The sequence below is a fragment of the Nerophis ophidion genome, linkage group LG12 (genome assembly GCF_033978795.1).
Source record: "Nerophis ophidion isolate RoL-2023_Sa linkage group LG12, RoL_Noph_v1.0, whole genome shotgun sequence".
Taxonomy (NCBI): Eukaryota; Metazoa; Chordata; class Actinopteri; order Syngnathiformes; family Syngnathidae; genus Nerophis; species Nerophis ophidion.
In genome coordinates, this window is record NC_084622.1 from 32,653,292 (window position 1) to 32,680,834 (window position 27,543).

The 27,543-nt window shown below is 38.5% G+C and overlaps 1 protein-coding gene across 2 annotated transcripts in view; it reads right to left on the reverse strand.

Annotated features, from left to right (window-relative positions):
* Window positions 1-27,543, reverse strand: part of kiaa1549la (KIAA1549-like a) — a 299,333-nt gene that overhangs the window by 28,118 nt on the left and 243,672 nt on the right. For both annotated transcript variants that reach the window (XM_061917395.1, XM_061917394.1), the window contains 2 exons: window positions 25,430-25,572; window positions 7,233-7,357 (listed from right to left, as the gene is read on the reverse strand). In XM_061917395.1, the coding sequence (XP_061773379.1) occupies window positions 7,233-7,357; window positions 25,430-25,572 (268 nt within the window). The remainder of the gene's footprint in view (window positions 1-7,232; window positions 7,358-25,429; window positions 25,573-27,543) is intronic.

Consider the following 27,543-nt stretch of genomic DNA (forward strand, 5'->3'; position numbering starts at 1 on the left):
TGTAACAATATCAACAAACACAGGATGGCTTTTGTGGTAAAACATTTAAAGGTTTAAAAAAAGAACCAGTAGTAACTTTGGCATTGGTAAGTTGGTATATTTCGGCTTTATTTTGCTAAAACAAATTGTATGAAATGTAAGTAAATATGTGTATTCGTCTGTTGTATTGTCAAAGTGTTCACAAATGAGTTGTTACAAAAAAGTTTTGTTTGCATAAAATCTTGTATTTCACTTTTATCATCAAAAGTAATTGCATCTGAAATACTGTATGAGGTGCCAAATGTAAAAGTTCAGTCACACTTTTCTAGCAGATATATTTCTCAGAATTAACTCATTTTTTTCAGATTACTCACATTTTTATCACATTTAAGTTTAAATTAAATGTTGCCTCTAACAACTATATCTAAATCTTAAATCTAAACCTAAATGTTGACCTAAATCTAAATGTTAACACTAAATGTATAATCTAAATCTAAATGTTAAATCTAAATCTAGAAGTGAGAGCTAAATGTTAAATGTGAGTGTTAAATTTACACCTTACTGGTACATCTAGGGCAGTGGTTCCCAAAGTGGGCGGTACCGAGGGGGGCGGTGGATAGATCTGGGGGGGCGGTGAGGAAGAAGGGGGCGGTAGGGGGGCGGCAGTCCGAAGTCGAAGTTAGAAGTTCGAACGTTTGTTTGACGATTTGTACACAACACGTGCAGCAGGACGAGTCAGTGGACGACGCATCAGGGTCCGGTTACCACACGCCGCTCTGGCCCAGTCAGATCCGACACCATAGAATACAAAAGCAAAAGCTCAGGTTTGTAATTTCAAGCTTGTAATGTTCAGAATTTTATCTTATAATAACAACCGCATTCTGGCGGTCAACATCATCTTGAGTTCAAGTCAACATGAAACTGGGGACTCGCCAGAACGCGCCGTGTTGTGTTGTGTTGAGCTGGTTAGGGTGGTATTTACCATTCTATGTTGCTGAAACAGTTAAAACTGCTAAAAAATAAATTGGTTTACTAAATTGGGTTTTATTTGTGAAATACACATTTGTGTTTAACCTTTCTCTTTTCAAATTGCAGCATACCAAATATCAAGAAAGAGGTGTTTGTTTCCATATGTGTCTGTGGGGGAGGAGTCAAGGGGGCGCCAGCCTGCAAAAGTTTGGGAACCATTGATCTAGGGCTTTACGGTGGAAGAAGGGTTAGTGCGTCTGCCTCACAATATGAAGGTCCTGCAGTCCTGGGTTCAAATCCAGGCTCGGGATCTTTCTGTGTGGAGTTTGCATGTTCTCCCCTTGACTGCGTGGGTTCCCTCCGGGTACTCCGGCTTCCTCCCACTTCCAAAGACATGCACCTGGGGATAGGTTGATTGGCAACACTAAATTGGCCCTAGTGTGTGAATGTGAGTGTGAATGTTGTCTGTCTATCTGTGTTGGCCCTGCGATGAGGTAGCGACTTGTCCAGGGTGTACCCCGCCTTCCGCCCGATTGTAGCTGAGATAGGCGCCAGCTCCCCCCGCGACCCCAAAAAGGGAATAAGCGGTAGAAAAACGGATGGATGGATGGTACATCTAAATCTAAATGTAAACACTAAGTGTTAAATGCGAGCACTAAATGTTAAATCTTAACCGAAATGTTAAATCTAAACCTAAATATTAAATCTAAACCTTCATCCATCCATTTTCTGCCGCTTATTTCCTTTGGGGTCGCGGGGGGCGCTGGCGCCTATCTCAGCTACAATCGGGCGGAAGGTGGTGTACACTCTGGACAAGTCACTACCTCATCGCAGGGCCAACACAGATAGACAGACAACATTCACACTCACATTCACACACTAGGGACCATTTAGTGTTGCCAATCAACCTATCCCCAGGTGCATGTCTTTGGAGGTGGGAGGAAGCCGGAGTACCAGGAGGGAACCCACACATTCACGGGGAGAACATGCAAACTCCACACAGAAAGATCCCGAGCCCGGGGTTGAACCCACGACTACTCAGGACCTTCGTATTGTGAGGCAGATGCACTAACCCCTCTGCCACCGTGAAACCCTAAATCTGAACCTAAATGTTAAATTTGAATTTGAGCGCTAATTATAATATCCAAACCTAAATGTTGAATCTAAACCTAAATGGTTAATCTAAATCTTGAATCTAAATGTGAGTGCTACATGTTAAATCCAAACCTAAATGTTAAATCTAGATGTTAAATCTAAATGTGAGCGCTAAATGTTAAACGTAAACGTAAATGTTGCATCTAAACCTGAATCTTAAATCTGAATTTAAATCTAAATCTAAGTGTGAGCACAAAGTTTTTTGGCAAGTGTAAATATTAATATTTAAGGGAAGCCAATATTCCACCAATCCGACGCCTCTGTGCCGCTCCCACATCTCTGCCTCTTAGTGCAGACACTCCTACACCTTTCTGACTGCGGAAGAAGGAAACATGACAGATGCTAATACTTGCCAACCTTGAGACCTCCGATTTCGGGAGGTGGGGGTGGGGGGCGTGGTCGGATGTGGGGCGCGGTCATGGTTGGGGCGTGGCGTGTTTGGGGGCGTGGTTAAGAGGAGAGTAGTATTTACCAAGTATATATATATATATATATATATATATATATATATATATATATATATATATATATATATATATATATATATATATATGAAATACTTGACTTTCAGTGAATTCTAGCAATATATATATATATATATATATATATATATATATATACATTTATTTTATTATATATATATAATAAATACTTGAATTTCAATGTTCATTTATTTACTCATATACACACACGTAACACTCATCTACTCATTGTTCAGTTAAGGGGTTGAATTGTCCATCCTTGTTCTATTCTCTGTCACTATTTTTCTAACCATGCTGAACACTCTCTCTGATAATGCATTGCTGTGTGGCACGCACAAAAGTGCTTTCATCAAATGCACTAGAGTCTGGAATCTTCCATCTTTGTCTCCTTGTTGTGTGCGCTGTTGTGCACTGTACTCTCTAAAAGCCGTGGATGTTATTTTCACATATGCATGTACAGTTGATGGCAGTATTGTCCTGTTTAAGAGTGTCACAACACTGCTTTTACGGCAGACAAAATGCTTTACGGTAGACGAAAATGTGACTGCTGTTGTTGTGTGTTGTTTTACCGCGCTCGGAGTACGTTAATGAAACTGCCTAACAATAAACCCACAAAAGAAACCAATAACACACCCTCGATCATTCTACAGTTATAATGTCATTGGGCAGACACGCTGTTTATATTGTGGGAATGCGGATGTGAAAACAGGCTGTCCTCACTCAGGTCCGCATGGAGCTGGAGAGGGCGTGGCCCTCCAGCTCTGCCTGAATTTTGGGAGATTTTTGGGAGAAAATTTGTCTGGGGAGGTTTTCGGGAGAGGCGCTGAATTTTGTGAGTCTCCTGGAAAATCCGGGAGGATTGGCAAGTATGCAGATGCTTAATGACAAATAATGCCAATAAAGTTGCATAAAGTTGCTCCAAACATGTGAGGGAGAAGCAGAGGTGGGCTGAGAGGCGTTGGATTGGTGGAATAATGACATCCTGTTAAAATTCATCTTTACACTTGGCAAGAGATTGAGCGCTCACATTTAGATTGACCATTTAACATTTAGGTTTAGATTTACAATTTAGTACTCACATTTAGATTTAGGTTTAGATTAAAAATGTTGGTTTAGATTCAACATTTAGCACTCACGTTTAACATCACGCTCTCACATTTAGATTTAGACACAACATTTAGGTTTAGATGTATCATTTATCACTCAAATTTACACTTAAGATTTATATCTAACATTTAGATATAGATTTAACATTTAGGTTTGGATTCAACATTTAGCGCTTAGTTACATTTAGATTTCAGAGGCATATAGACAGCATTTAGATTTTGATTTAAAATGTAGATTTATATTTAATATTGAGGTTTAGATTTAACATGTAGGCTTAGTTTTAACATTTAGGTTTAGATTTAAGATTTAGCGCTCACATTTAGATTTAGATTTAAGATTTACGCTTAGATTGGAAGTTTGAAGTTTAGGTTTAACATTTATCATTCACGTTTAACATCATGCCCTCACATTTAGATTTAGATTCAAAGTTTATCCCTCACATTTAGACTTAAGATTTATATTCAACATTTAGATTTAGACTCAACATTTAGGTTTGGATTCAGCATTTAGCGGTCACATTTATATTTAATATTTATATTTAACATTTATATTTATATTTAACATTTAGGTTTAGATTTAACACTTGAGTTTAGATTTAACATTTAGCACCCACATTTAGATTCAAGATGCATATTTAACATTTAGATTTAGATTTAAATTTTATTTTTATATTAAATATCGAGGTTTAGATTTAACATTTAGGTTTAGTTTTAACATTTAGGTTTAGATTTAACATTTAGCGCTCACATTTAGATTTAGATTTAAGATTCAGGCTTACATTTGAAGATTAGGTTTAGATTCAACATTTAACACTCCCGTTTAAAATCTCGCTCTCACATTTAGACTTAACATTTAGGTTTAGTTTTAACATTTAGGTTTAGATTTAACATTTAGCGCTCACATTTAGATTTCAGAGGCACATTTAACATTTAAATGTTGATTTAATATGTGGGTTTATAGTTAATATTGAGGTTTAGATTTAACATGTAGGTTTAGTTTAACATTTAGTTTTATGTTTAAGATTTAGCGCTCACATTTAGATGTAGGCTTGGATTTGAAGATTAGGTTTAGATTCAACATTTAACGTTTAAAATCTCGCTCTCACATTTAGTCTTAACATTTAGGTTTAGATTTAACATATAGGTTTAGATTTAAGATGTATGTTTGGATTTAATATATATTTATGTGGAAGGGGATTGTGATCAGCTGCGATGAGGTGGCAACTTGTCCCGGTTGTACCACGCCTTTCGCCCGATTGTAGCTGAAATAGGCAGCAGCGCCCCCCGCAACCCCAAAGGGAATAAGCGGTAGGAAAATGGATGGATGGATGGATGAATGGATGGGATTGTGATCAGCACGTTGCAGGAGTAAAGGTCAGCGCCTCTGTCCAAGGTGCGGACAACAGAGCGCCATCAGACAGGGGCAGGGCATGTGCTGACGGCAAGACACAGCTGGCAGATGATTAGTTTGCACAGGTGGTACATGTTAAACTAATCATCTGTTGTCTTTAACAGTGAGCGGCCGGGTGCAGGAAGAGGAGGAGAAGGATCGGAGAGACGAAAAGTCAGCAAAATTACATATTGAAGAAATGCAAAAAACATAATAAACCCTGTCAACTCTGCGCAAATGGCTTCCAGTGTGAATCTGTGGGACTGTAAGATAGTAAAAAGCTTACAATTTATATTTAAGATTTAGGTTTATATTTGACATTTAAAGGCCTACTAAAATGAGATTTTTTTATTTAAACGGGGATAGCAGGTCCATTCTATGTGTCATACTTGATCATTTCGCGATATTGCCATATTTTGCTGAAAGGATTTAGTAGAGAACATCCACAATAAAGTTCGCAACTTTCGGTCGCTAACAGAAAAGCCCTGCCTCTACCGGAAGTCGCACACGGTGACGTCACATGTTGTTTTTAATGGGAGCCTTCAAAAAAAACAGCTATTCGGACCGAGAAAACGACAATTTCCCCATTAATGTGAGCGATGATGAACGATTCGTGTTTGAGGATATTGATAGCGACGGACTAGAAAAAAAAATAAAATAAAATAAAAACTAGTTTATAAAAAAATTGCATTGGGACGGATTCAGATGTTTTTAGACACATTTAATAGGATAATTCTGGGAAATCCCTTATCTTTCTATTGTGTTGCTAGTGTTTTAGTGAGTTTAACAGTACCTGATAGTCGGAGGTGTACGTCCACGGGTGTCTTGACGCCAATGTCTCAGGGAAGTCGACGGCAGCTTTATGGATGGAGCAAGCTCAACTGATCTCCGGTAAGAAGCGACTTTTTACCACAATTTTCTCACCGAAACCTGCTGGTTGACATTTGGTCGGGATCCATGTTCGCTTGACCGCGCTCTGATCCATAGTAAAGTTTCACCTCCGGGAATTTTAAACAAGGAATCACCGTGTGTTTATGTGGCTAAAGGCTAAAGCTTCCTAACTCCATCTTTCTACTTTGACTTCTCCAATATTAATTGAACAAATTGCAGAAGATTCAGCAACACAGATCTCCAAAATACTGTGTAATTATACCGTTAAAGCAGACGACTTTTAGCTGTGTGTATGTGCAGCGTTCATATTTCCTAACAGCCCATGAAAATAATCTTTACAGGGCCCAATTTCATATAATTTCATCATCATTAGGGGCCTCTCTGGGCCCCCCTCCATCATGGGCCCCTAGAATCTGTCTCCTTTACCCCCCCTTTTCGGCGTACACGTCATCATTACGCGACGTTTTCGAGAAGAAACTCCCGGGAAATTTAAAATTGCAATTTAGTAAACTAAAATGGCCGTATTGGCATGTGTTTCAATGTTTATATTTTATAATTGATATATAAACTATCAGACTGCGTGGTTGGTAGTAGTGGGTTTCAGTAGGCCTTTAAACACAATATTTGGAGTCAACATTTAATTTAAACTTAAATCTGATGAAAATTAGCTAAATCTGAGAAAAGTGAGTTAAACCTGAGAAATGTATCTGCCAGAAAAATGTGACTGGACCATCACATTCGGCACCCCATAATACATAGCCCCATTTTACATGGTATCAGATCAATAGCAACATTTTCAGTAACATTTTCACCCATACTGCGGCATGGTATAATATGGTACGTGACATTTTGGCTGTTGCAACTATTTGGCAGATAAACTACAACATTAAAGACCCTCGACAGTTCTTTTCCAGGATAATGACAACATACTGAGAAGTAAAGAGTCATCACAGTAAATTGCTGCCCGTGCTGCAGACAAGCGAGGCTAAAGAGTGAAAGATGACAGACTGGGAGGGGGGAAAGTGACAGGAAGCGATTAAATCGAAAGGTAGAGTGTTTTGTTGCAATAACCACTTCATTCATCAGCTGTGCAAAGATGCTAGGAGGATGCTTCAGTACACGAGTGGGCCGGATGACAGAGGCCTATTACGATATTTCACCTCCAAGGCAAAGACAAATACTGTACGTATGTACACACAAATACACAAGTGCCAGACCGAGTGGATTCAAATGTTTACGTGTTGAAACGTGCAGTCTTACCTCGCCATTAACGATGACAGAGTCTTGGCTGTGAGAAGAGGATGAGGGGTAGGAATAAGTTGGCTGTGCTGTCAAGGGTTTGATGGTTATGAGCCGTAAAGATCCTGTATGATCTTCATATGGGTCTGTGAGGAGGAAAAGGATAAAGGTTAGCTGTCCCTCCAGGCTGCTGGGATGTTACAGTCAGAACCATAGCAACGACGCCAAATCGATTTGTCCAAATACCACCGTTACTTGATGACGCACATCGTGTATTACCATAAAAAAATATGTGGCAATGAAATCAAGAGCATCGGAAGTGTACTTACACAATTAGAATATATAGAGTAAAAGAAAGAAAAGTTATAATACTCTAAAACATGGGTTTCAAACTCTGGCCGTCGGGCCAAATTGGGCCCGCCGTGTAATTTCATTTGGCCCTTGAGGCAATGTCAAATTAACATTAGAGCTGGCCCGCCGCTGTAACACCGCATTCACCACTAATACTCATACTCGTCAACCCTCCCGATTTTCCCGGGAGACTCCCGAAGTTCAGTGCCCCTCCTGAATTTCTCCCGATTTCCACCCGGACAATAAGCACTGCGTTTGGCATTCTCTACATGTCGCCACGTCCGCTTTTTCTCCATACAAACAGCGTGCCGGCCCACTCACATAATATATGCGGCTCATACACACACACAAGTGTATGCAAGGCATACTTGGTCAACAGCCATAGAGGTCACACTGAGGGTGGCCGTATAAACAACTTTAACACTGTTACAAATATACGCCACCCTGTGAACCCACAGCAAACAAGAATGACAAACACATTTCGGGAGAACATCCGCACCGTAACACAACATAAACACAACCGAACAAATACCCAGAACCCCTTGCATCACTAACTCTTCAGGGATGCTACAATATACACCCCCGCTACCACCAAACCCCACCCCAACTCAAAAGAGGCATTCAATTTGTATTTTTATTTTATTTGATATGCCATTGATATGTTTTTATTATTAGTATTTAAAACTCGATTTTAAATATAAAGTTATATAAGCCTTGCTTGGTCAATATTTAATGCAAAACTTGTTTGGGTCCCTATTAAAGGATTAATTTGTTCAACCTCAGCCCGTGGCTTCGTTCAGTTAAAAACTTTGGCCCACTCTGTATTTGAGTTTGACACCCCTGCTCTAAAACTTGGGTTTTAGAATCTAAAACTTCATGGCCTTCATAGACTATGAAAAGGCATTTGATTCGGTGGAGACACAGTCGGTTCTAAAAGCTTTGCAAGATGAAGGAATTCATCATAAGTACATTAACTTACTCAAGGACATCTTCGCAAACTGCACTACCACAGTTACGATGCACAAACCAAGCGAGAAAATCCACATAAAGAAGGGTGTCCGACAAGGCCATACAATTTCGCCTAAACTGTTAACAGCTTGTTTGGAAGGCATATTTCGCTCTCTGGAGTGGGAGGATAAAGGAGTTGATATCAACAGAGACAAATTGAATCATCTGAGGTTTGCAGATGACATTGTTGTCTTGGGAGAGCGATTCAGTGAATTTTTTTTGATCGATTGATAATTTTATTAGTAGATTGCACAGTTCAGTACATATTCCGTACAATTGACCACTAAATGGTAACACCCGAATAAGTTTGTTTAAGTCGGGGTCCACGTTAATCAATTCATGGTACAAATATAGTGGAAGATGGAAGTGGAAGACATGCTTAAAGACCTTGCAAATGCCAGAAAATGTTGTGGATTGAAAATGAATATGAAGAAAACAAAAGTTATTGCAAATTCCATGGTACCTCATGGACCTGTGACTGTTAATGGAAATGAAATTGATGAAGTTAATGAATATATCTATCTGGGGCAGAGATTTAGCCTGAAAGAAAAGAGTCAAGAACAGGAGATAGGGAGGAGAATCAGATTGGGCTGGTGCCAATATGGAAAACTGAGCAACATCATGAGAGGAGAAATACCGTTAAGCCTAAAAAAAAAAAAAAAGGTCTTTAATCAATGCGTGTTACCAACCATGACATATGGAGCCGAAACCTGGGCATTGTCAAAATAAATGGAAAAGAAAATAGCAGAGGCACAACACAACATGGAAAGAAATATGCTCGGAATCACATATAAAGACAGAAAAACAAATGAATGGGTGAGAAAACAAACGCAAGTCAAAGACATTATGAGAACTATCAAATTGAATAAGTGGAAATGAGCTGGACATATCAGTAGGAGAACAGAAAATAGATGGACTTCCCTAATGACATCATGGAGACCCATGGATGGGAGCAGAAATAGAGGAAGACAGAGAGTGAGATGGCGAGATGAAATAGACAAGTATTGGGGAACAGTGCAGTGGCAGGGAGCAGCTAGAGATCGTTCACTTTGGCAGAAACATGCTGAGGCTTTCGTCCAGCAGTGGACTGACAACGGCTGATGATGATGAAAACTTGGGTTGTCCCAATTAAAGTACCCATGATCGTCACACACACACACTAGATGTGGCGAAATTATTCTCTGCATTTGACACATCACCCTTGATCACCCACTGGGAGTTGAGAGGAGTAGTGGGCAGCAGCCATGGCCGCGCCCGGGAATCATTTGTGGTGATTTTACCCCCATTTAACAAAAAAAAACAAAAAACAAGGTTGCATCTAAAAACCTCCCATATGAGCTCCGGTATAGTCATGCATCGTGTTCACTTGTCCAAAACTAGACAGTTAACATCTAAAAGTGAAGTCGTTTACAAAAAAGTAAACACAGTAGGCTATAGGCTAGTAGGAGTTAGCAGCTACACAACAGCTAAGCACACAACAGTACACAAGCTAGCCAAATAAGTAATACCGTATTTCCTTGAATTGCTGCCGGGGCGCTAATTAATTTAAAACCTCTTCTCACTATTGCGCTTACCAAAGGCATGCGGTAAAAGTAAGCATGCGCTAATTATTCTAAAACCTCTTCTCACTCTGGCACTTCCAAAGGCATGCAATACAAATTTGAGTGTGATGTAAGCTTGGACCTTAAATCCTACTGAATAGCTCTTAATCTTCTTCCCTGTATGCGATTTCAAATTACCGGTATTGAAATCAGCCTCCTCCATTTTGAAAATGATGACAGGGAAAGTGTCACTCGTGATGTCACGAGTTTGACCAGGCGGTAATACTAAGCATGCGCTAATTATTTTGCGAAGCGAGTTTGACCCGGCAGTAGGCGCATACTATATGCCCTGCGGCAATTCAAGGAAATACGATAAGTGTCCTTAGTGTCATGATCCGTGGTCAAGATCATGTTTTGTTTAGTTATGTTCTGTTAGCTTTGAATTCCCTTAGTTTTTGTTTTGTGCACTTTGGGTGTTTGTTTTGGTTACCATGGGTGCTAATTGGTTCCACCTGCCTCTGATTAGTGCTCGGCACGTTCACCTGCTGTTGAGCACTAATCAGAGAGCTATTTATTCACGTTGCTCGCCACAGTCGGGGTGGCTTTTGATGTTCCTGATTCTTGCTTCTGTGCTTCCTGTGCTAAGTTTTGCCTTAGCTTCCTTTTTGCTTGTTTTTGGTTTGGTTATAATTTATGATGAATAAATCATCTCCTACCTCACGCTGTCGTCCGGAGCTGTCTGTTCTGCATTCCAAGAGAACAAACTTCGCAGCAAGCTGCACCCCGATCGTGACACTTAGTTGCACAATATTGAATTTTCTTATACACCGTATTTGTCCATACGAAAAAAATAGATTTGCATATTACTCACAAAATAGAAAGTATCCAAAGCATAAGTATATTAGAAAGTATTCGTGGAGGGGGGCGTGTCCTGCGGTCCTGCCGCGGAGCAGGGTGTGCCAGGGCCGGCTTTGAAACACAGCTGACAGGTGATTAGATTGCCAAGCTGGGATTTGCTATCTAATCACCTGTCGCCTTTATTAGCGGCAGCCGGGCAGAGACACCTTGTTGGGAGTTGGAGTTAGAGAGAGTACGCACTGAGACACATGGGACTGAAAAGTCGTAAATATATTGCTGGAAAGCACATCATACTTGTGTAAAAAAAATAAAAGACTTGCTCCAACCTGTTTACCGGGCTCACGAGATATCTGTCAGCGACGTTCACAGTATTCAGCAACAAACATGTCCGCATCATTTCATTCACTGCGCCATTACTTTAAAACTAATGAATTATTGTGACCACAAAAGAAATGAACACTCCACTTGTGGTACTCATTTTTGTGTTATTCATATTTCTGTAGTTCTGCATATTTTATTGTTTATTAATTATTTGTTTTTGATAAATAATTGGGCCTACTGTGCTACTGCACTTTGGTGTTGGTCATTATAGTTTTGGTAGCCAATTGTGTGTTATTTATATTTCACATATTTCATATATATAATAACTTATATATTCCATATATAAGTTAAATTATTATTTATTTTGAATACAAAAAGTCATTTACAGCACCTGTGAAAAAAGCAAATAGGGGTGCACAGGCGAAATTGATTGCACAAATGTCGGCTAGGGGGACTGGAAAGACTTAAGTTGTAGTTTAAAGTGCATATGAAAGTGCACCACCTGTCGTTGCTCAGCCCACGGCCTTTGGTTTAGAACCTGGTAAGCTTGGAAAGGCCGAGACACCGCTTAAAAACCAAAATTTGTCATAGGGTTAGTGTTTTTGTTCTTTCAATAATTTTACTTGATCAAGTCTTTTATTTACAAATATATTGATTTGGAGTAACATCGGCATGTGCAAATACTCAATACTCCAATTTCGGTATTGTATGGGAAGAGAAAAGATTGTATTAGGAGACCCCTGCTTTAAACATATAGGTGTGAGTATGACTGATAATTAAGTTCATGCCTAACAACAGCAAGATAATTATGATTGTGGAGGGGGGCGTGACCTGTGGGCCTGCCACGGAACAAGGTGTGCAAGGACCGGCCTCGAAGACAGCGACAGGTGAGTGGATGGTCCAGGTGGGCCTTGTTATCTAATCACCTGTCGCCTTCATTAGCAGCAGCCGGGGTGAGATACGTTGTAGGAGTGAGAGAGAGAAACAGAACACTTGAACTTTGTGAGGAAAATTAAACATGTTGGAACCTTGATCCGGGCTCTTGTGACAGTGTTTGGTGGTCCAAGGAACCCACTGGAGGGAAACCTCCACAATGATATACAGTAAAATGCATTTGTTGTCAAAAATTGGGTGTGCGAAACAATAGACTTTTTCAAAATGAAGACCTATAGAAAATTCCGATTAGGCCATGTTGGAAATGTCTTGTTTGGCAATTTAAAATAAATAGACAAGAGAAATTCAGCACTTTTGAAGTAAAGTTAAAATGTTAATGATAGAACACTCTCATCATAACAAGGAGCTCACTTGTAAAGTTAATCCACATAGGCTAGAGGTATCATTCATTTTACATTTTTTAACCCGGTATTATAATTATGTTGTCTGCCAATATGCCATCTGGTAGCCTTACAAATTACAGTGTGTACATTATTAATAGTAGAGTACTGCATGCACATCATGTGCTTTATGGCTCCTATTAATGTTACTTATATTAATTGCTTTTTTGTGTCATAGAGTCTAATAAAGATTGTTATAAATTGTTTTAGAAGACAATTTATTAGAAGTACAGTAGCACCTCAACATAAGAGCTTTGTTGGTTTTGTGACTGAGCTCTTAAATCAAAACAGTTTCAAGTGTAATGGATTAAAATCAATTTAATCGGTGGTTGGCCCCCCCAACACAGCACAGTTTTAATATGTACATTACATGCCTAAAAAACACCCTTTTAGATTAGAACTATTGGATCAAAACAATACAATGAAAGGCAATACGAACAACTACAGTATTTGTATGAACTAATGTATTTAACTGGACAGTGGACTTTTACGGTGTCTCCTTCCAGCTGCTTCTCCATCAAACACACCATCAGCAGCTTTCACATATTTTCATGGGTAAATATCCGCTTTTTAGCTGTTAGTTGTACATGCTCATTTTCTATTTCCGACTCATTCTCCTTCGGTGTGGCGCAGACTACCAGTGATTTACTCGAATTGCTTCCCCAAACATTACGGCCCACTGTGTCATATTTTTGAGGGCCTATTTCTCTTCCTTCACATTATTGGAAATCAAAGTTACAGTCGTGGTCAAAAGTTTACATACACTTGTAAAGAACATACTGTAATGTCATGGCTGTCTTGAGTTTCCAATAATTTCTACAACTCTTATTTTTTTGTGATAGAGTGATTGGAGCACATACTTGTGGTCACAAAAAACATTCATGAAGTTTGGGTCTTTTATGAATTAATTATGGGTCTACTGAACATGTGACCAAACCACCTAACTTTCCTCCAGAAGGTCTCATCTTTGTCCATGTGATGTCAAATGAAACACAAATTGAGCTGCTTGGCCACAATACCCAGCCATATGTATGGAGGAGAAAAGGTTAGACCTTCAATCCCAGGAATACCAATCATACAGTCAAGCATGGTGGTGGTAGTATTATGCTCTGGGCCTCTTTTGCTGCCAATGGAACTGGTGCTTTACAGAGAGTAAATGGGACAATGAAAAAGGGGTATTGCCTCCAAAATCTTCAGGACAAAGTAAAATCATCAGCCCGGAGGTTTCGTCTTGGGCACAGTTGGGTGTTTCAACAGGCAAAGGAATGGCTAAATCAGGCTGGAATTAAGGTTTTAGAATGGCTTTTCCAAAGTCCCGACTTAAATGTGTGGACAAAGCTGAAGAAACAAGTCCATGTCAGAAAACTAACAAATGTATCTGAACTGCACGTTAGAATAATGTAATTATGAGTAAGCTATCACACAACTCTTATGCTTAAAGGTTGTCACTATAGTTATTAGCTATTGTTTTGAAATTTTACTTTTCTATCTGTGCAAGGACAAAACTTGTTATCAGTCACGGCATATGAGGGGTTGCCTCGCCGCAGATATTTTGTTTGTCTTAGCCCACTAACAGTCAAAGACTTCAAGGACCTCAACAAAGATAAGACGACAGCACGCAGACGAAGCACAGACAAGGCAGCCACAAGAACCCAGCACATTCCGTCATGTATAGTGCGTGCTGGAAGCTGTGTTGCATAAAATGTGTGACCTCTCCTTTTAAAATCGGCCTCAGTGATGTAACCACGGACCTCCCAAATAAACAGAAGAGCACGTGAGCTGGACTTTAAAGCGTAGGTTGTTTCCTTAACTAGAGTACAGCCCAAAACGTCTCTCCTCATTGAGCTAAATTGAACTCTGTCTCTGCATGATTCCTTGCTTCTTGTCTGTTTAATAGGTGTCGTCAGTGTTTGAACCTGACACTGCATCAATTTTGTCAAGAGGAGTGGTCAAAAATTCAACCAGAAGCTTGTGGATGGCTACCAAAAGCGCCTTATTGCAGTGAAACTTGCCAAGGGACATGTAACCAAATATAAACATTGCTGTATGTATACTTCTGACCCAGCAGATTTGGTAACATTTTCAATAGACCCATAATAAATTCATTAAAGAACCAAACTTCATGAATGTTTTTTTGTGACCAACAAGTATGTGCTCCAGTCACTCTATCACAAAAAAAAACAAGAGTTGTAGAGATGATTGGAAACTCAAGACAGCCATGACATTATGTTCTTTACAAGTGTATGTCAACTTGTGACCACGACTAAAAGAGTCTGCCATCAACACAACTCTATGGGTGTAATTAGGATGTTTTGGGCAGATACCACAGGGTTCAATGTGGAAATTGCTACGCTATCTAATGACGGGGATGAAAGTAAATCAAATTTTTGCTTGCAACTTAAAGCATTACAATAAGCCGAGAGATAGTGGTTATCACACAGCACTCTTAAGTTAAGACACCAGTGGAGAATGAGAAGATAGATTAAGAAGGTTTTTTTTTCCGTTGTTTAAAATGCTGGGCTTTATACTTCCTGTAAGTGTGCATGTTATTGCAGGCTGCAGCAGATGGACAGTGTTGTGTTATATTCGGACTACTTTGACTCATTGCCTGACATCATATGGCAGACGGCTTCATTGTAGGACTAAAAGAGTCTGCCGTCAACACAACTCTAAGCCCACTCAACCACAATTCATCCCGGCTGCAGCTCAGCTGTCCTTTGTTATTTGCTGGTCCTCTTGCACCTTCTAATAATGTGAAAGCCGAGGTCTACTCTATAAAGCTCAAAGTAGTGCAAAAGCGAAGGGACAACTACTAAAGACAAAGCACAAATGCTAATTAGCGCAACAAAAGTGTCCTGATATAGAAATGGATGATACAATCAACCATGATTGATATAGAATAGAATATCGACACGGGGCCTGATTTACTAAAGGTTTGCGTGTACCAAAACACGTGCAAACGCTGACCTACTAAAATTGTGCAAAGTGGAATGTGTCCAAAATAAGGTGTCTATCCATTTTGCGTCTGTCTTCATTAATATGCAAAATACATGCCGATCATCAAAACGTCCACAATACTGCGAAGATAAAATGCATATTTAATTATTAAGCACAAGCAATGTGATTTATCAACACTCATCACCGTTTTTCGAACACTATTTTACAAACCCCGTTTCTATATGAGTTGGGAAATTGTGTTAGAAGTAAATATTAACGGAATACAATGATTTGCAAATCCTGTTCAACCCATATTCAATTGAATGCAATACAAAAACAAGATATTTGATGTTCAAACTCATAAACTTTTTTATTTTGGCAAATAATAATTAACTTAGAATTTCATGGCTGCAACACGTTCCAAAGTAGTAGGGAAAGGGCATGTTCACCAATGTGTTACATCACATCTTCTTTTAACAACACTCAATCAACGTTTGGGAACTGAGGTAACTAATTGTTGAGCTTTGAAAGTGGAATTTTTTCCCATTCTTGCTTGATGTACAGCTTAAGTTGTTCAACAGTCCGGGGTCTTGTTGTGGTATTTTACGCTTTATAATGCGCCACACATTTTCGATGGGAGACAGGTCTGGACTGCAGGCAGGCCAGGAAAGTACCCGCACTCTTTTTTTACAAAGCCACGCTGTTGTAACACGTGGCTTGGCATTGTTTTGCTGAAATAAGCAGGGGCGTCCATGATAATGTTGCTTGGATGACAACATTAGTTGCTCCAAAACCTTTATGGACCATTCAGCATTAATGGTGCCTTCACAGATGTGTAAATTATCCATGCCTTGGGCACTGATACATCCCCATACCATCACAGATGCTGGGTTTTGAACTTTGCGCCTATAACAATCCGGATGGTTATTTTCCTCTTTGTTCGGGAGAACACCACGTCCACAGTTTCCAAATATAATTTGAAATGTGGACTTGTCAGACCACAGAACACTTTTCCACTTTGCAACAATCTACCTTAGATGAGCTCGGGCCCAGCAAAGCCGGCGGCGTTCCTCTGTGTTGTTGATGAATGGCATTTGCTTTGCATTATAGAGTTTTAACTTGCACTTACAGATGTAGCGACCAACTGTAGTTACTGACAAAGGTTTTCTGAAGTGTTCCTGAGCCCATGTGGTGATGTCCTTTACACACTGATGTCGGTTTTTGATGCAGTACCGCCTGATGGATCAAAGGTCCGTAATATAATCGCTTACGTGCAGTGATTTCTCCAGATTCTCCGAACCTTTTGATAATTTTACGGACCGTAAATGGTAAAATCCCTAAATTCCTTGCAATAGCTCGTTGAGAAATTTGGTTCTAAAACTGATCGACAATTTGCTTACAAATTAGTGACCCTCACCCCATCCTTGTTTGTGAATTACTTAGCATTTCATGGAAGCTGCTTTTATACCAAATCATGGCATCCACCTGTTCCCAATTAGCCTGCACACCTGTGGGATGTTCCAAATAGGAGTTTGATGAGCATTCCTCAACTCAGTATTTATTACCAACTTTCCCAACTTCTTTGTCATGTGTTGTTGGCATCAAATTCTAATGTAATGGTTATTTGCAAAAAAAAAATGTTTATCAGTTTGAACATCAAATATGTTGTCTTTGAAGTATATTCAACTGAATATGGGTTGAAAATGATTTGCAAATCATTGTATTCCGTTTATATTTACATCTAACACAATTTCCCAACTCATGTGGAAACGGGGTTTGTACATTTTATTGAGCACGAGCCAGAAGGACTGCAACCTGTCTTTTAATGCCCCATTCTAATCTTCATTGCTTGACAAGCCAAGTAAATACATGGTTTCAAAGTAATACATTATAATTTAATATTTAAAAAACCCCAACTAATTTTACAATTTTATTACTGAAAACAATAGCTTCAATAAAGAAGAGTTGCAAGTATTTTTTGATGGCGTTATTATTAGCTTAGTGTCTCAAAACACATTTTTAAGAGTTATTGTTCATGAAAAATTAACTTGGAAATACATACAAAATGTTTCTTTAGCAATATGATGGTATCAAAATGTATTTTGAGTAAAGTTCTTTGTTTTATTGCTCGTTCATTCATGTTGGGCCACCAAAACATACTTGTTGCAATATACTTTTCCACCACTTGTGGCAGTAATGACAATATCAAACAAACAAGACAATTCTGCAGCTAAAGTCATAGAGAAGTTCCCTAAGCGCAAAAATTATGATTAAAGTAGTGAAGCTGTTTTTTCATTTTATTGTATTTTTGTTGACAGTTTAGTTAAGAAACACATGTATTATTATTTATTTTGTTTATTTTGGCACTACAGAATTCAATGCAAATTTATTTTTCGTCAGTTTTGTACAAGTCCCTTCTTATGCAGTCTATTTGGTTGGTACCAGCCCTAAGCCAGAGGCCCACGTTTTACATAAATAAGAATCTTTGTAAATAACACATGGTTTCATCTCACTTGAGAAGATTGTTAATCTGTTAAACTATAAGTAGGTTGGATATAATATTTGAATACAGTTAAAATCAAGAATAAGATTAAAAATTCAGTGTTAATATTTGAGTAGGCCCTGGATCCCTCTGTATGGTTGGGCCATGATCTCAAAAAGGTTAACAACCCCTGATTTATATAATAGTGTTATCCACCACAACCCATTAAAAAGTGAGATTGACAATTAACTAGTTTGTGATATTCATGTGGAGATGCTGACAATCTGCTTATTTAGCGTTACCTTTTTGGTAATTGCTCAGATAGCTGCATGGCAGGAAAAATACATGGGATGCACAAATCAAGAAGAACAGAACAGACCTGAAAGTTTGATGGTTAAAGACTTTTGAGTTGTGTTGGATAATACTGTAATTAATGTTCTTATGTGACTGCCTTTAACAAGCAATAAGTTTGTCACATTAAATACTACATTTGGAGTTGGAGCAATTGGTGCTCATAACATAGTACACTGCAGTGCACTGTGGCAGTTTTTTATTTACTTTATCAGCGCTGGGTCCGCATTCCTATTTTGGAATTATTAATTGCTTCGTCTGATGACAGCAATTTCCCGCATCCAATTTCCTCGCGTTATCACAATTTCTGTTCAACTTCTGTCCGCTTTCTGAACAGCAGTGAGAGAATGAGACAATTACTCAGCCTCTTCCCTCCTTTGGGTATTCATTCATTTGCTTGTACAAACACTGCAAATCACACAAATCACAGGGAACATTGGCACGCTGAGGTAGAAAACATGAACAGTGACCATGAAAATCACCCCCCAAAAGAGAAGGTCTCCAAACTATATCCGCACAATAAAATCAGAGTCTGACCAGATAAAAAAAAGAGCCATCTGTTGATGAGACCCATAAAGGTTAAAGTATAAAAGTCTATGCTTTTCAGTCTTTTATTATTGTCAGCTAAAACTGCAAAAACAATTATCAATATATACTAGTTTATAATATTATTTTAGAGTATTTGTAAGCCTCACTGTATTATATTGTCATATTAATGTTGCAGTACAATGGGGAAGAAGACTACACTGAGACAGGGTCGTCGATATGTGGAAGTGTGTTTATTAAACACCAGGATATGACGTGTGTATCTAATCCAAATACTTGGTGTGAAACTATGTAATACCATTAACTGGTGAGTGTTCCGCAAAAAGTGACGAAGGTGCGTGTTGTGAGACAGGCGGAAGTCAGGAGAGGGACGGCAAGCTCGGAGGTTCGTGGGCAGACGAGCGGTCAAGGGCAGGAGCAAGGCGTCAGGGTCTGTGGACAGGCAAGAGGTCGATATCCGGGAAGGCAGCAATAAGTCCAGGGGGAATCCGGGGAGACGAGACACACAGCTCGAAGCCGGAAAACAGAGGGAAGTGTACGGAGACAAGTAACTATGTTCTGGCACTGGAACGCAGTACGCGTGGCTTAAGAAGGGAGTGGAGTACTCATCAGTGTCAGGTGTGCTGAATTCAGATTGAGTGCTGCCGCGGCAGGAGGGGAACGCCCGTGTCCGTGAAAAGAGGAACGCTCAGAAGAGAGCACAGAGGAATGTGTGGCGGCAAGAGCTTGAGCCGTAACATACTCTGTATACTTGTTGTGCAGCTGTCGTAAATAAAGTCCTTAATTTTTTATGGACAGTTGACATTACACAAAACAGACACACTATTGATATGAAAATAAAGACTGTCAAAGGAATAAATACAGAGTAGAAAGGTTGAATTTTTGCCTTTTTTCCCTTATTTTCCGGGGAAATATTCAACAGAAAATGCAAATGTTTGCACCATGTCCTCTTTAAATGCCTCCAAATAATTACACTTTTGACTGTAAAGGGGTTTTTTGCCTTGCATGTCTCCTATAAATATCAAACTTGACAATAATAACATGTTATTTGACATGATCTTATGCAATTATTTAGTAAAAACATGATATTGTTAGATTACATCATGTGAAATGAAAAAATGTCTGATTTGTTACTTGGCATCAGTAGTCCATATATTGTGTTTACCTTGCAACATTGGAATGTAATATTTTTGCTGCGAGATCTACTTGTTTCCACTCAAATTGCTCTAACCTGTGACACAAATGCTTTAGCGGTGAAACAAAACGCTTTTATTTGATTATCCTTGATGCTTCCACCTCTGAATACACTGTAGATTCTCTGTCTTGCAGCGGCATCATGTTGCCACTCATAAGCAGTTAGAATAATACATAATGTTGGATATAGAGAACATTCAAACCCTTTATTCATTGAATGGAAAATATTGAAATTCCTCGACATAGTGAATTTGCAAACAGCTAAAATTATGCACGAAAGTAAACTGTGATCTGTTAGCCAAGACTATACAACAATTCTTCTCAACAAAAGAGGAGAAATATAATCTTAGAGAAAAATGTAATTTAAAATATTTGTACGCACGTACAACACAGAGTTGTGTGATTTTAGTCCATTTTATTTTCTCTGATGTATTTTATGTATTTAAACTTTTTATATTGAATGTGTTTATATTACTGACTCTTCTAGTATGGATGTCTTAAATTCTGTTCAGCACTTTGTGAAACTTCTATTGTTTTTTTCAATTTTTAAATGTGCTATATAAATAAAGTGGATTTGATTGGATTGGATACCTTCAGTATATCCGTATGTGGAATTAAATCATGGAATGGATTAAGCCAAGAAATCAAACAATGTACTAATATAATTCACTTCAAGAAACTATTCAAACTTAAAGTGTTTACAAAGTACAAACAGGAAGAAACCATGATAAACATTCTGAATTTATTTCATCCATCCAGTCATTTCCTAGATAATCTTATTCATCTCACTATATGAAATATAACTTACTTCACTAATTATTATTTATTTATTTATTTTCTATGTGATTACTTATGGAGTATATTGTGAAAAAATTGAGAACAGGAAATGAACAAACGCTTTACCAACTGCTATGGAAAGGAAAAGGGTTAGGATTAAATAAGCTCTGCTTCTTCCTACTGCTTTTTAAACATGTTGACTAGAGAAACTGGAAATGGTGATGTATCATGTTGTATGCACACATGTTCCAAATAAACACAAACTCAACTCAACTCAACGTCATCAGTTGTTGTGACTACCAATCAAAATGTACTACAAACCCCGTTTCCATATGAGTTGGGAAATTGTGTTAGATGTAAATATAAACGGAATACAATGATTTGCAAATAATTTTCAACCCATATTCAGTTGAATATGCTACAAAGACAACATATTTGATGTTCAAACTGATAAACATTTTTTATTTTTTTGCAAATAATCATTAACTTTAGAATTTGATGCCAGCAACACGTGACAAAGAAGTTGGGAAATGTGGCAATAAATACTGATAAAGTTGAGGAATGCTCATCAAACACTTATATGGAACATCCCACAGGTGTGCAAGCTAATTGGGAACAGGTGGGTGCCATGATTGGGTATAAAAGCAGCTTCCATGAAATGCTAAGTAATTCACAAACAAGGATGGGGTGAGGGTCACCATTTTGTAAGCAAATTGTCCAACAGTTTCAGAACAACATTTCTTAACGAGCTATTGCAAAGAATTTTGGGATTTTACCATCTACGTTCCGTAAAATCATCAAAAAGTTAAGAGAATCTGGAAAAAAAACACTGCACATAAGCGATTATATTATGGACTTTTGATCCCTCAGGCGGTACTGCATCAGAAACCGACATCAATGTGTAAAGGATATCACCACATGGGCTCAGGAACACTTCATAAAACCACTGTCAGTAACTACAGTTGGTCGCTACATCTGTAAGTGCAAATTAAAACTCTACTATGCAAAACCAAACCCGTTTATCACCAATATCCCGAAACGCCGCCAGCTTGGCTAGGCCCGAGCTCACCTAAGATGGACTGATGCAAAGTGGAAAGGTGTTCTGTGGTCTGACGAGTCCACATTTCAAATTATATATCTGGAAACAGAGGACGAAGTGTCCTCCAGAACAAAGAGGAAAATAACCACATCGAAAATGTGTGGCGCATTATGAAGCATAAAATACGACAGCGGAGACCTCGGAGTGTTGAACGACTGAAGCTCTACATAAAACAAGAATGGGAAAGAATTCCACTTTCAAAGCTTCAACAAGTAGTTCCCTCAGTTCCCAAAGATTTATTGAGTGTTGTTAAAAGAAAAGGTGATGTAACACAGTGGTGAACATGTCCTTTCCCAACTACTTTGGCACGTGTTTCAGCCATGAAATTCTAAGTTAGTTATTATTTGCAAAAAAAAAATAGTTTATCAGTTTGAACATCAAATAGCTTGTCTTTGTAGCGTATTCAATTGAATATGGGTTGAAAAGGATTTGCAAATTATTGTATTCCGTTTATAATTACATCTAACACAATTTCCCAACTCATATGGAAACGGGGTTTGTATATAAAATGTATGTTTCAATTTGGCAACACAATTTGTCTGCACCATACTAAAGCAGAATTAGTCTAACGCCAGCCAAGAATATTAAAATGTTGTTAAAATTAAAGTACTGACTAGGTGTGGTGAAATTACCCTCTACATTTGACCCATCCCCTTGTTCAACCCCCTGGGAGGTGAGGGGAGACGTGAGCAGAAGTGGCGTCTGCGCTCGGGATTCATTTAGATGATTTAACCCCCAATTCCAACCCGTGATGCTGACTGCCAAGCAGGGACTCTTTGTAATTTGACATACATGCAACGGCACCCACCGAAAAAGGATACGGGGAAATAAAACAAGAAATCTTATCCCTGTCCCGCCCCTAATTTACAATCAACTTATATTAACTTGGTTATATATGTTGTTTGTACTGTATGTCCAAGTTTCAACAGCAGATTTGATGGACACATGAGAATTTCAGAACAAGAATAACATAAGCTGGAAAACACTTTGTCAATAGCATTGAGCGACCACACTGAAAAAGTCTGTTTTCAAAAACAAGAAAAAACAAATGCAAAATGAGAGGTATTTTATTTGAACTAAGCAAAATTATCTGCCAATAGAAAAAGAAAATTTGGCTTGTCAAGACTTTCCAAAACAAGTAAAATTAGTTAACCTCAATGAACCCAAAAACATCTTAAAATAAGTTCATTCTCACTCATAAAAAGTGCAGTTTTCTTGGAAGGAAAAAAAAAGACCTATTTGCTCAATGTGTTGAAAAATATTCTTTGAAATGAAGTAAATGCTAGTGCCATTATCTTGACAAAATGATATGCGCTCAGCATCATGATTTTTTTTCATGCTTGAAGTAAGAAATTATTACTTTAAAAAATAAGTTTTATACTTGTGAGTCTTAATGACACAGCTTTGCATCAATTGATATTCTAGTTTCAAGCATGTTTTGCTCAATATAGGTAATCAAATCTCCGCAACAAGCTGTAATATCTTAATCAGATCATTTAGGACCAATACCCTTAAAACATGTAAAGCATTCTAAAATAAAATCTGCTTAGTGAGAATAATGATCTTATCAGACAAAAAATAAACAAATATAACCCTTATTTGAGATATTTAATCTTACATAGATTTGAGTTTTTGCAGTGCATGAGATTATCTCCATCTTGCCTGGGTATCTTTCGTCTTCTGAAGCCTTGTGTGAACTGCAAAAATTCAGTGTTCAAAAACAAAAAACTAAAAAATAATAAAATTCAGGGCATTTTATTTGAACTAAGCAAAATTATCTGACAATAGAACAAGAAAATTCGGCTTGTCAAGACATTCCAAAACAAGTAAAATTAGCAAACCTCAATGAACCCAAATTACCTTAAAATAAGTATATTCTCACAAATAACAAGTGCACTTTTCTTGGTAGAAAAATAATTAGACATATGTTGAAAAAATATTCTTAAATTAAGTAAATGCTAGTGCCATTATCTTGAGATAATATGCGCTGGGCATCATGCTTTTTTTTTCCATGCTTGAAGTAAAACATTATTACTTTGAAAAAGCAGGTTTATACCTCTGTGAGTGTTGATGACACAGCTTTGCAACACTTGATAGATTAGATGGATGGATGGATGGATGGATGGATAGATAGATAGATGGATGGATAGATAGATAGATAGATAGATAGATAGATAGATAGATAGATAGATAGATAGATAGATAGATAGATAGATAGATAGATAGATAGATAGATAGATAGATAGATAGATAGATAGATAGATAGATAGATAGATAGATAGATAGATAGATAGATAGATAGATAGATAGTACTTTATTGATTCCTTCAGGAGAATTCCCTCAGGAAAATTAAAATTAAAAGATATAATCAAATCTACCATATACAAACCCCTGCGATGAGGTGGCGACTTGTCCAGGGTGTACCGCGCCTTCCGCCTGATTGTAGCTGAGATAGGCGCCAGCGCCCCCCGCGACCCCAAAAGGGAATAAGCGGTAGGAAATGGATGGATGAATGGAAGATATTCTAGTTTCAAGCATGTTTTACTCAATATAGGTCATAACATCTCAGCAACAAGCTGTAGTATCTTACTGTGATCATTTAGGACCAAAACCCTTAAAACAAGTAAAACACTAACATAAAATCTGCTTAATGGGAATAATTATCTTATCGGACAGAAAATAAGCAAATATCACCCTTATTTGAGATATTTCATCTTACTTAGATTTCCGTTTTTGCAGTGTGGTGTGTGATGTCCCTTATTATTTTGCACCTGTGTCCCACAGTTGAGATAGTCCAAACAAGTATAAGGCGCACTGTCGATTTTTGAGAAAATTAAAGGATTTTTAGGTGCGCCTTATAGTCAGAAAAATACAGTAAATTAATTTCAATGGGTGACAATTTCAGATAAAAATGTTTTGAGTAACGAGCTCAAAACACTTTGGGGCACAAAAATGGTAGTAAGCCAATACTACTGAGACTAATGTAAGAGCGAGTAACGATGTTTCATTGGAACCGACTTCAGGAGTGCACGGAGCATGTCACCGCGAGGTTACTTGATGTTGCATGATGCAGCAGCCGGCTGACTCACGGTATGCATGATTGTTCTCCATGCACTTCATTAGTTCACAGGAATTATCCTTTGGGCGAGATGTCATCAAATGAGAATGTTGGCAACACAAGTGTAACAAATGTGTGTGCCTGGTGGGCCAGTGTACATACTGATTACTATATAATTAGCAGCCTACTGTCGTGGGCAGAAATACGAGGGGATGAAGACTTTCTCACCATCTGTCCCTCGCGCTCTCTTTTTTTCTTAATCACTTTTCTCTCCTTCACTCTCACATACGCCCCAACTTTATATTGAATTTTTTATTTTTATTTTTTTTCCCCCCATGGTGTTGCTCACCCGCCTCCTTACCATTGGTGTTTCTCTTGTGCAGATCCTCCTTGCCGTTCTTGCAGCTGCCACCAGTGGCCGTCTTCCGGGCTGAGGAGCTCTTGCTGGCGTTCAGCTTCCCGGAGCTGTTACTCGACATTGAACCATCCTCGCTTGGCAACCGCCTGCGGTAGTCATGGCAACAGAGAGAGGTAAGGGAAAACAGGGGAGGAGGGAGAGTTTTTGAGTCTCGGCATGGGCACAAACAGGACAAGAAGTCATAGGAAATATTCAATATGTGCATTTTTAGATGTTTTTTTCGGTGTTGAGATTTAAAGGCTCTTTATTTACATTTACAAATTCTTCATGAAACTAACTTTTATTCAATTCTTTTAAGAGATATTGAATGTTTTTTTTTGCCACAGTAGGCATCACTTTTTGTTGCAGAGAAAGCAGTAAATTATAGAAGACACTGTTTCAGGGACAAACATAGTCCTTTTGTATTCGTTTTCTGCCTCGGCAGCACTAGGCACACACATATATGAACACACACACACACACACACACACACACACACACACACACACACACACACACACACACACACACACACACACACACACACATATATACACACACACACGTGCATGAAGAAACACTGCCTTGAGGCATGTAAGCCACAGTAGGTACATAATGTGACAGGAACACCCACAGGTGCTTTGACGTGCACAGATTCTCTAATTCAGACATTAGTTCCACTGGCAAGGCTAACATGTAGAGAAATACACAAACACACACTGTGTGGCGTTCAATACAGCCGAGTCACATTTTAGGTCACGTGGTCAAAGTGCCGGAGGGAGAAAAAAAAAAAGCTCTGTGTAAAATTGTCTGAAGAATAACCAGTTTATTGTTATTTCCTTTGTGACTGTGGCTCGATGTCCTCGTCTTTGATAACAATTATCTGTGTCTCTCCATTTTGCTGCCGAGACAAGTGAAGGATCAACGGTTGAAAGGATGGCTTTGTGTTTCAGTCCCATATTATGCTTACATGGCTCTCAGGAACAAAAAACATAATGGCCTTTTTGCCGATATCCAATATTCCGATATTATCCAACTCTTAATTACCAATCCCGATATCTACCGATACCAATATATACTGTCGCGGAATTAACACATTATTATGCTTAGTTTTGTTGTGATGCCCCGGTGGATGCATTAAACAATGTAACAAAGTTTTCCAAAATAAATCAACTCACGTTATGGAAAAAAGTGCCAACATGGCACTTCCATATTTATTATTGAAGTCACAAAGTGCATTATTTTTTTTTAACACCCCTCAAAACCGCAGCTTGGAATTTGGGACATGCTCTCCCTGAGAGAGCATGAGGAGTTTGACGTGGGCGGGGTTGAGTTATGGGGCAGGAGGTAGGGGGTAGCAGGGGTGTATATTGTAGCATCGCCGAAGAGTTTTTGCTGCAAGGGGTTCTGGGTATTTGTTCTGTTGTGTTACGGTGCGGATGTTCTCCCGAAATGTGTTTGTCATTCTTGTTCGGTGTGGGTTCACAGTGTGGCACATATTTGTAACAGTGTTAAAGTTGTTCATACGGCCACCGTCAGTGTGACCTGCATGGCTGTTGACCAAGTATGCCTTGCATTCACTTGTGTGTGTATCAAAAGCCGTAGATATTATGTGACTGGGCCGGCACGCAAAGGCAGTGCCTTTAACGTTTAATGGCGCTCTGTACTTCTCCCTATGTCCGTTTTGAAAAGTCATAAATTTTACTTTTTGAAACCGCTAACGATAATTTTGAAACCCAAACCGATAATTTCCGATATTACATTTTAAAGCATTTATCGGCCGATAATATCGGCAGTCTGATATTATTGGACATCTCTAATAAAAACTAAATATTTCAAGGGATGAACCGTGATTGGGTATTGACATCTTCTAGCATTGACTCTAAAAGTCAGGGTAACTGAATTTTCCAGACTATAAGACACTACTATTTTGTTACAAGCATTGAGCACTGCGGCTTACTTGTTTATAATGTATATATTTTCTGCTGGATCTACTTTCTATTTTATGCTGCAGCTGTTACATATACCGTCATATTGTACATAGTAATTGGGATTTGTTATATAATATAACATAATAT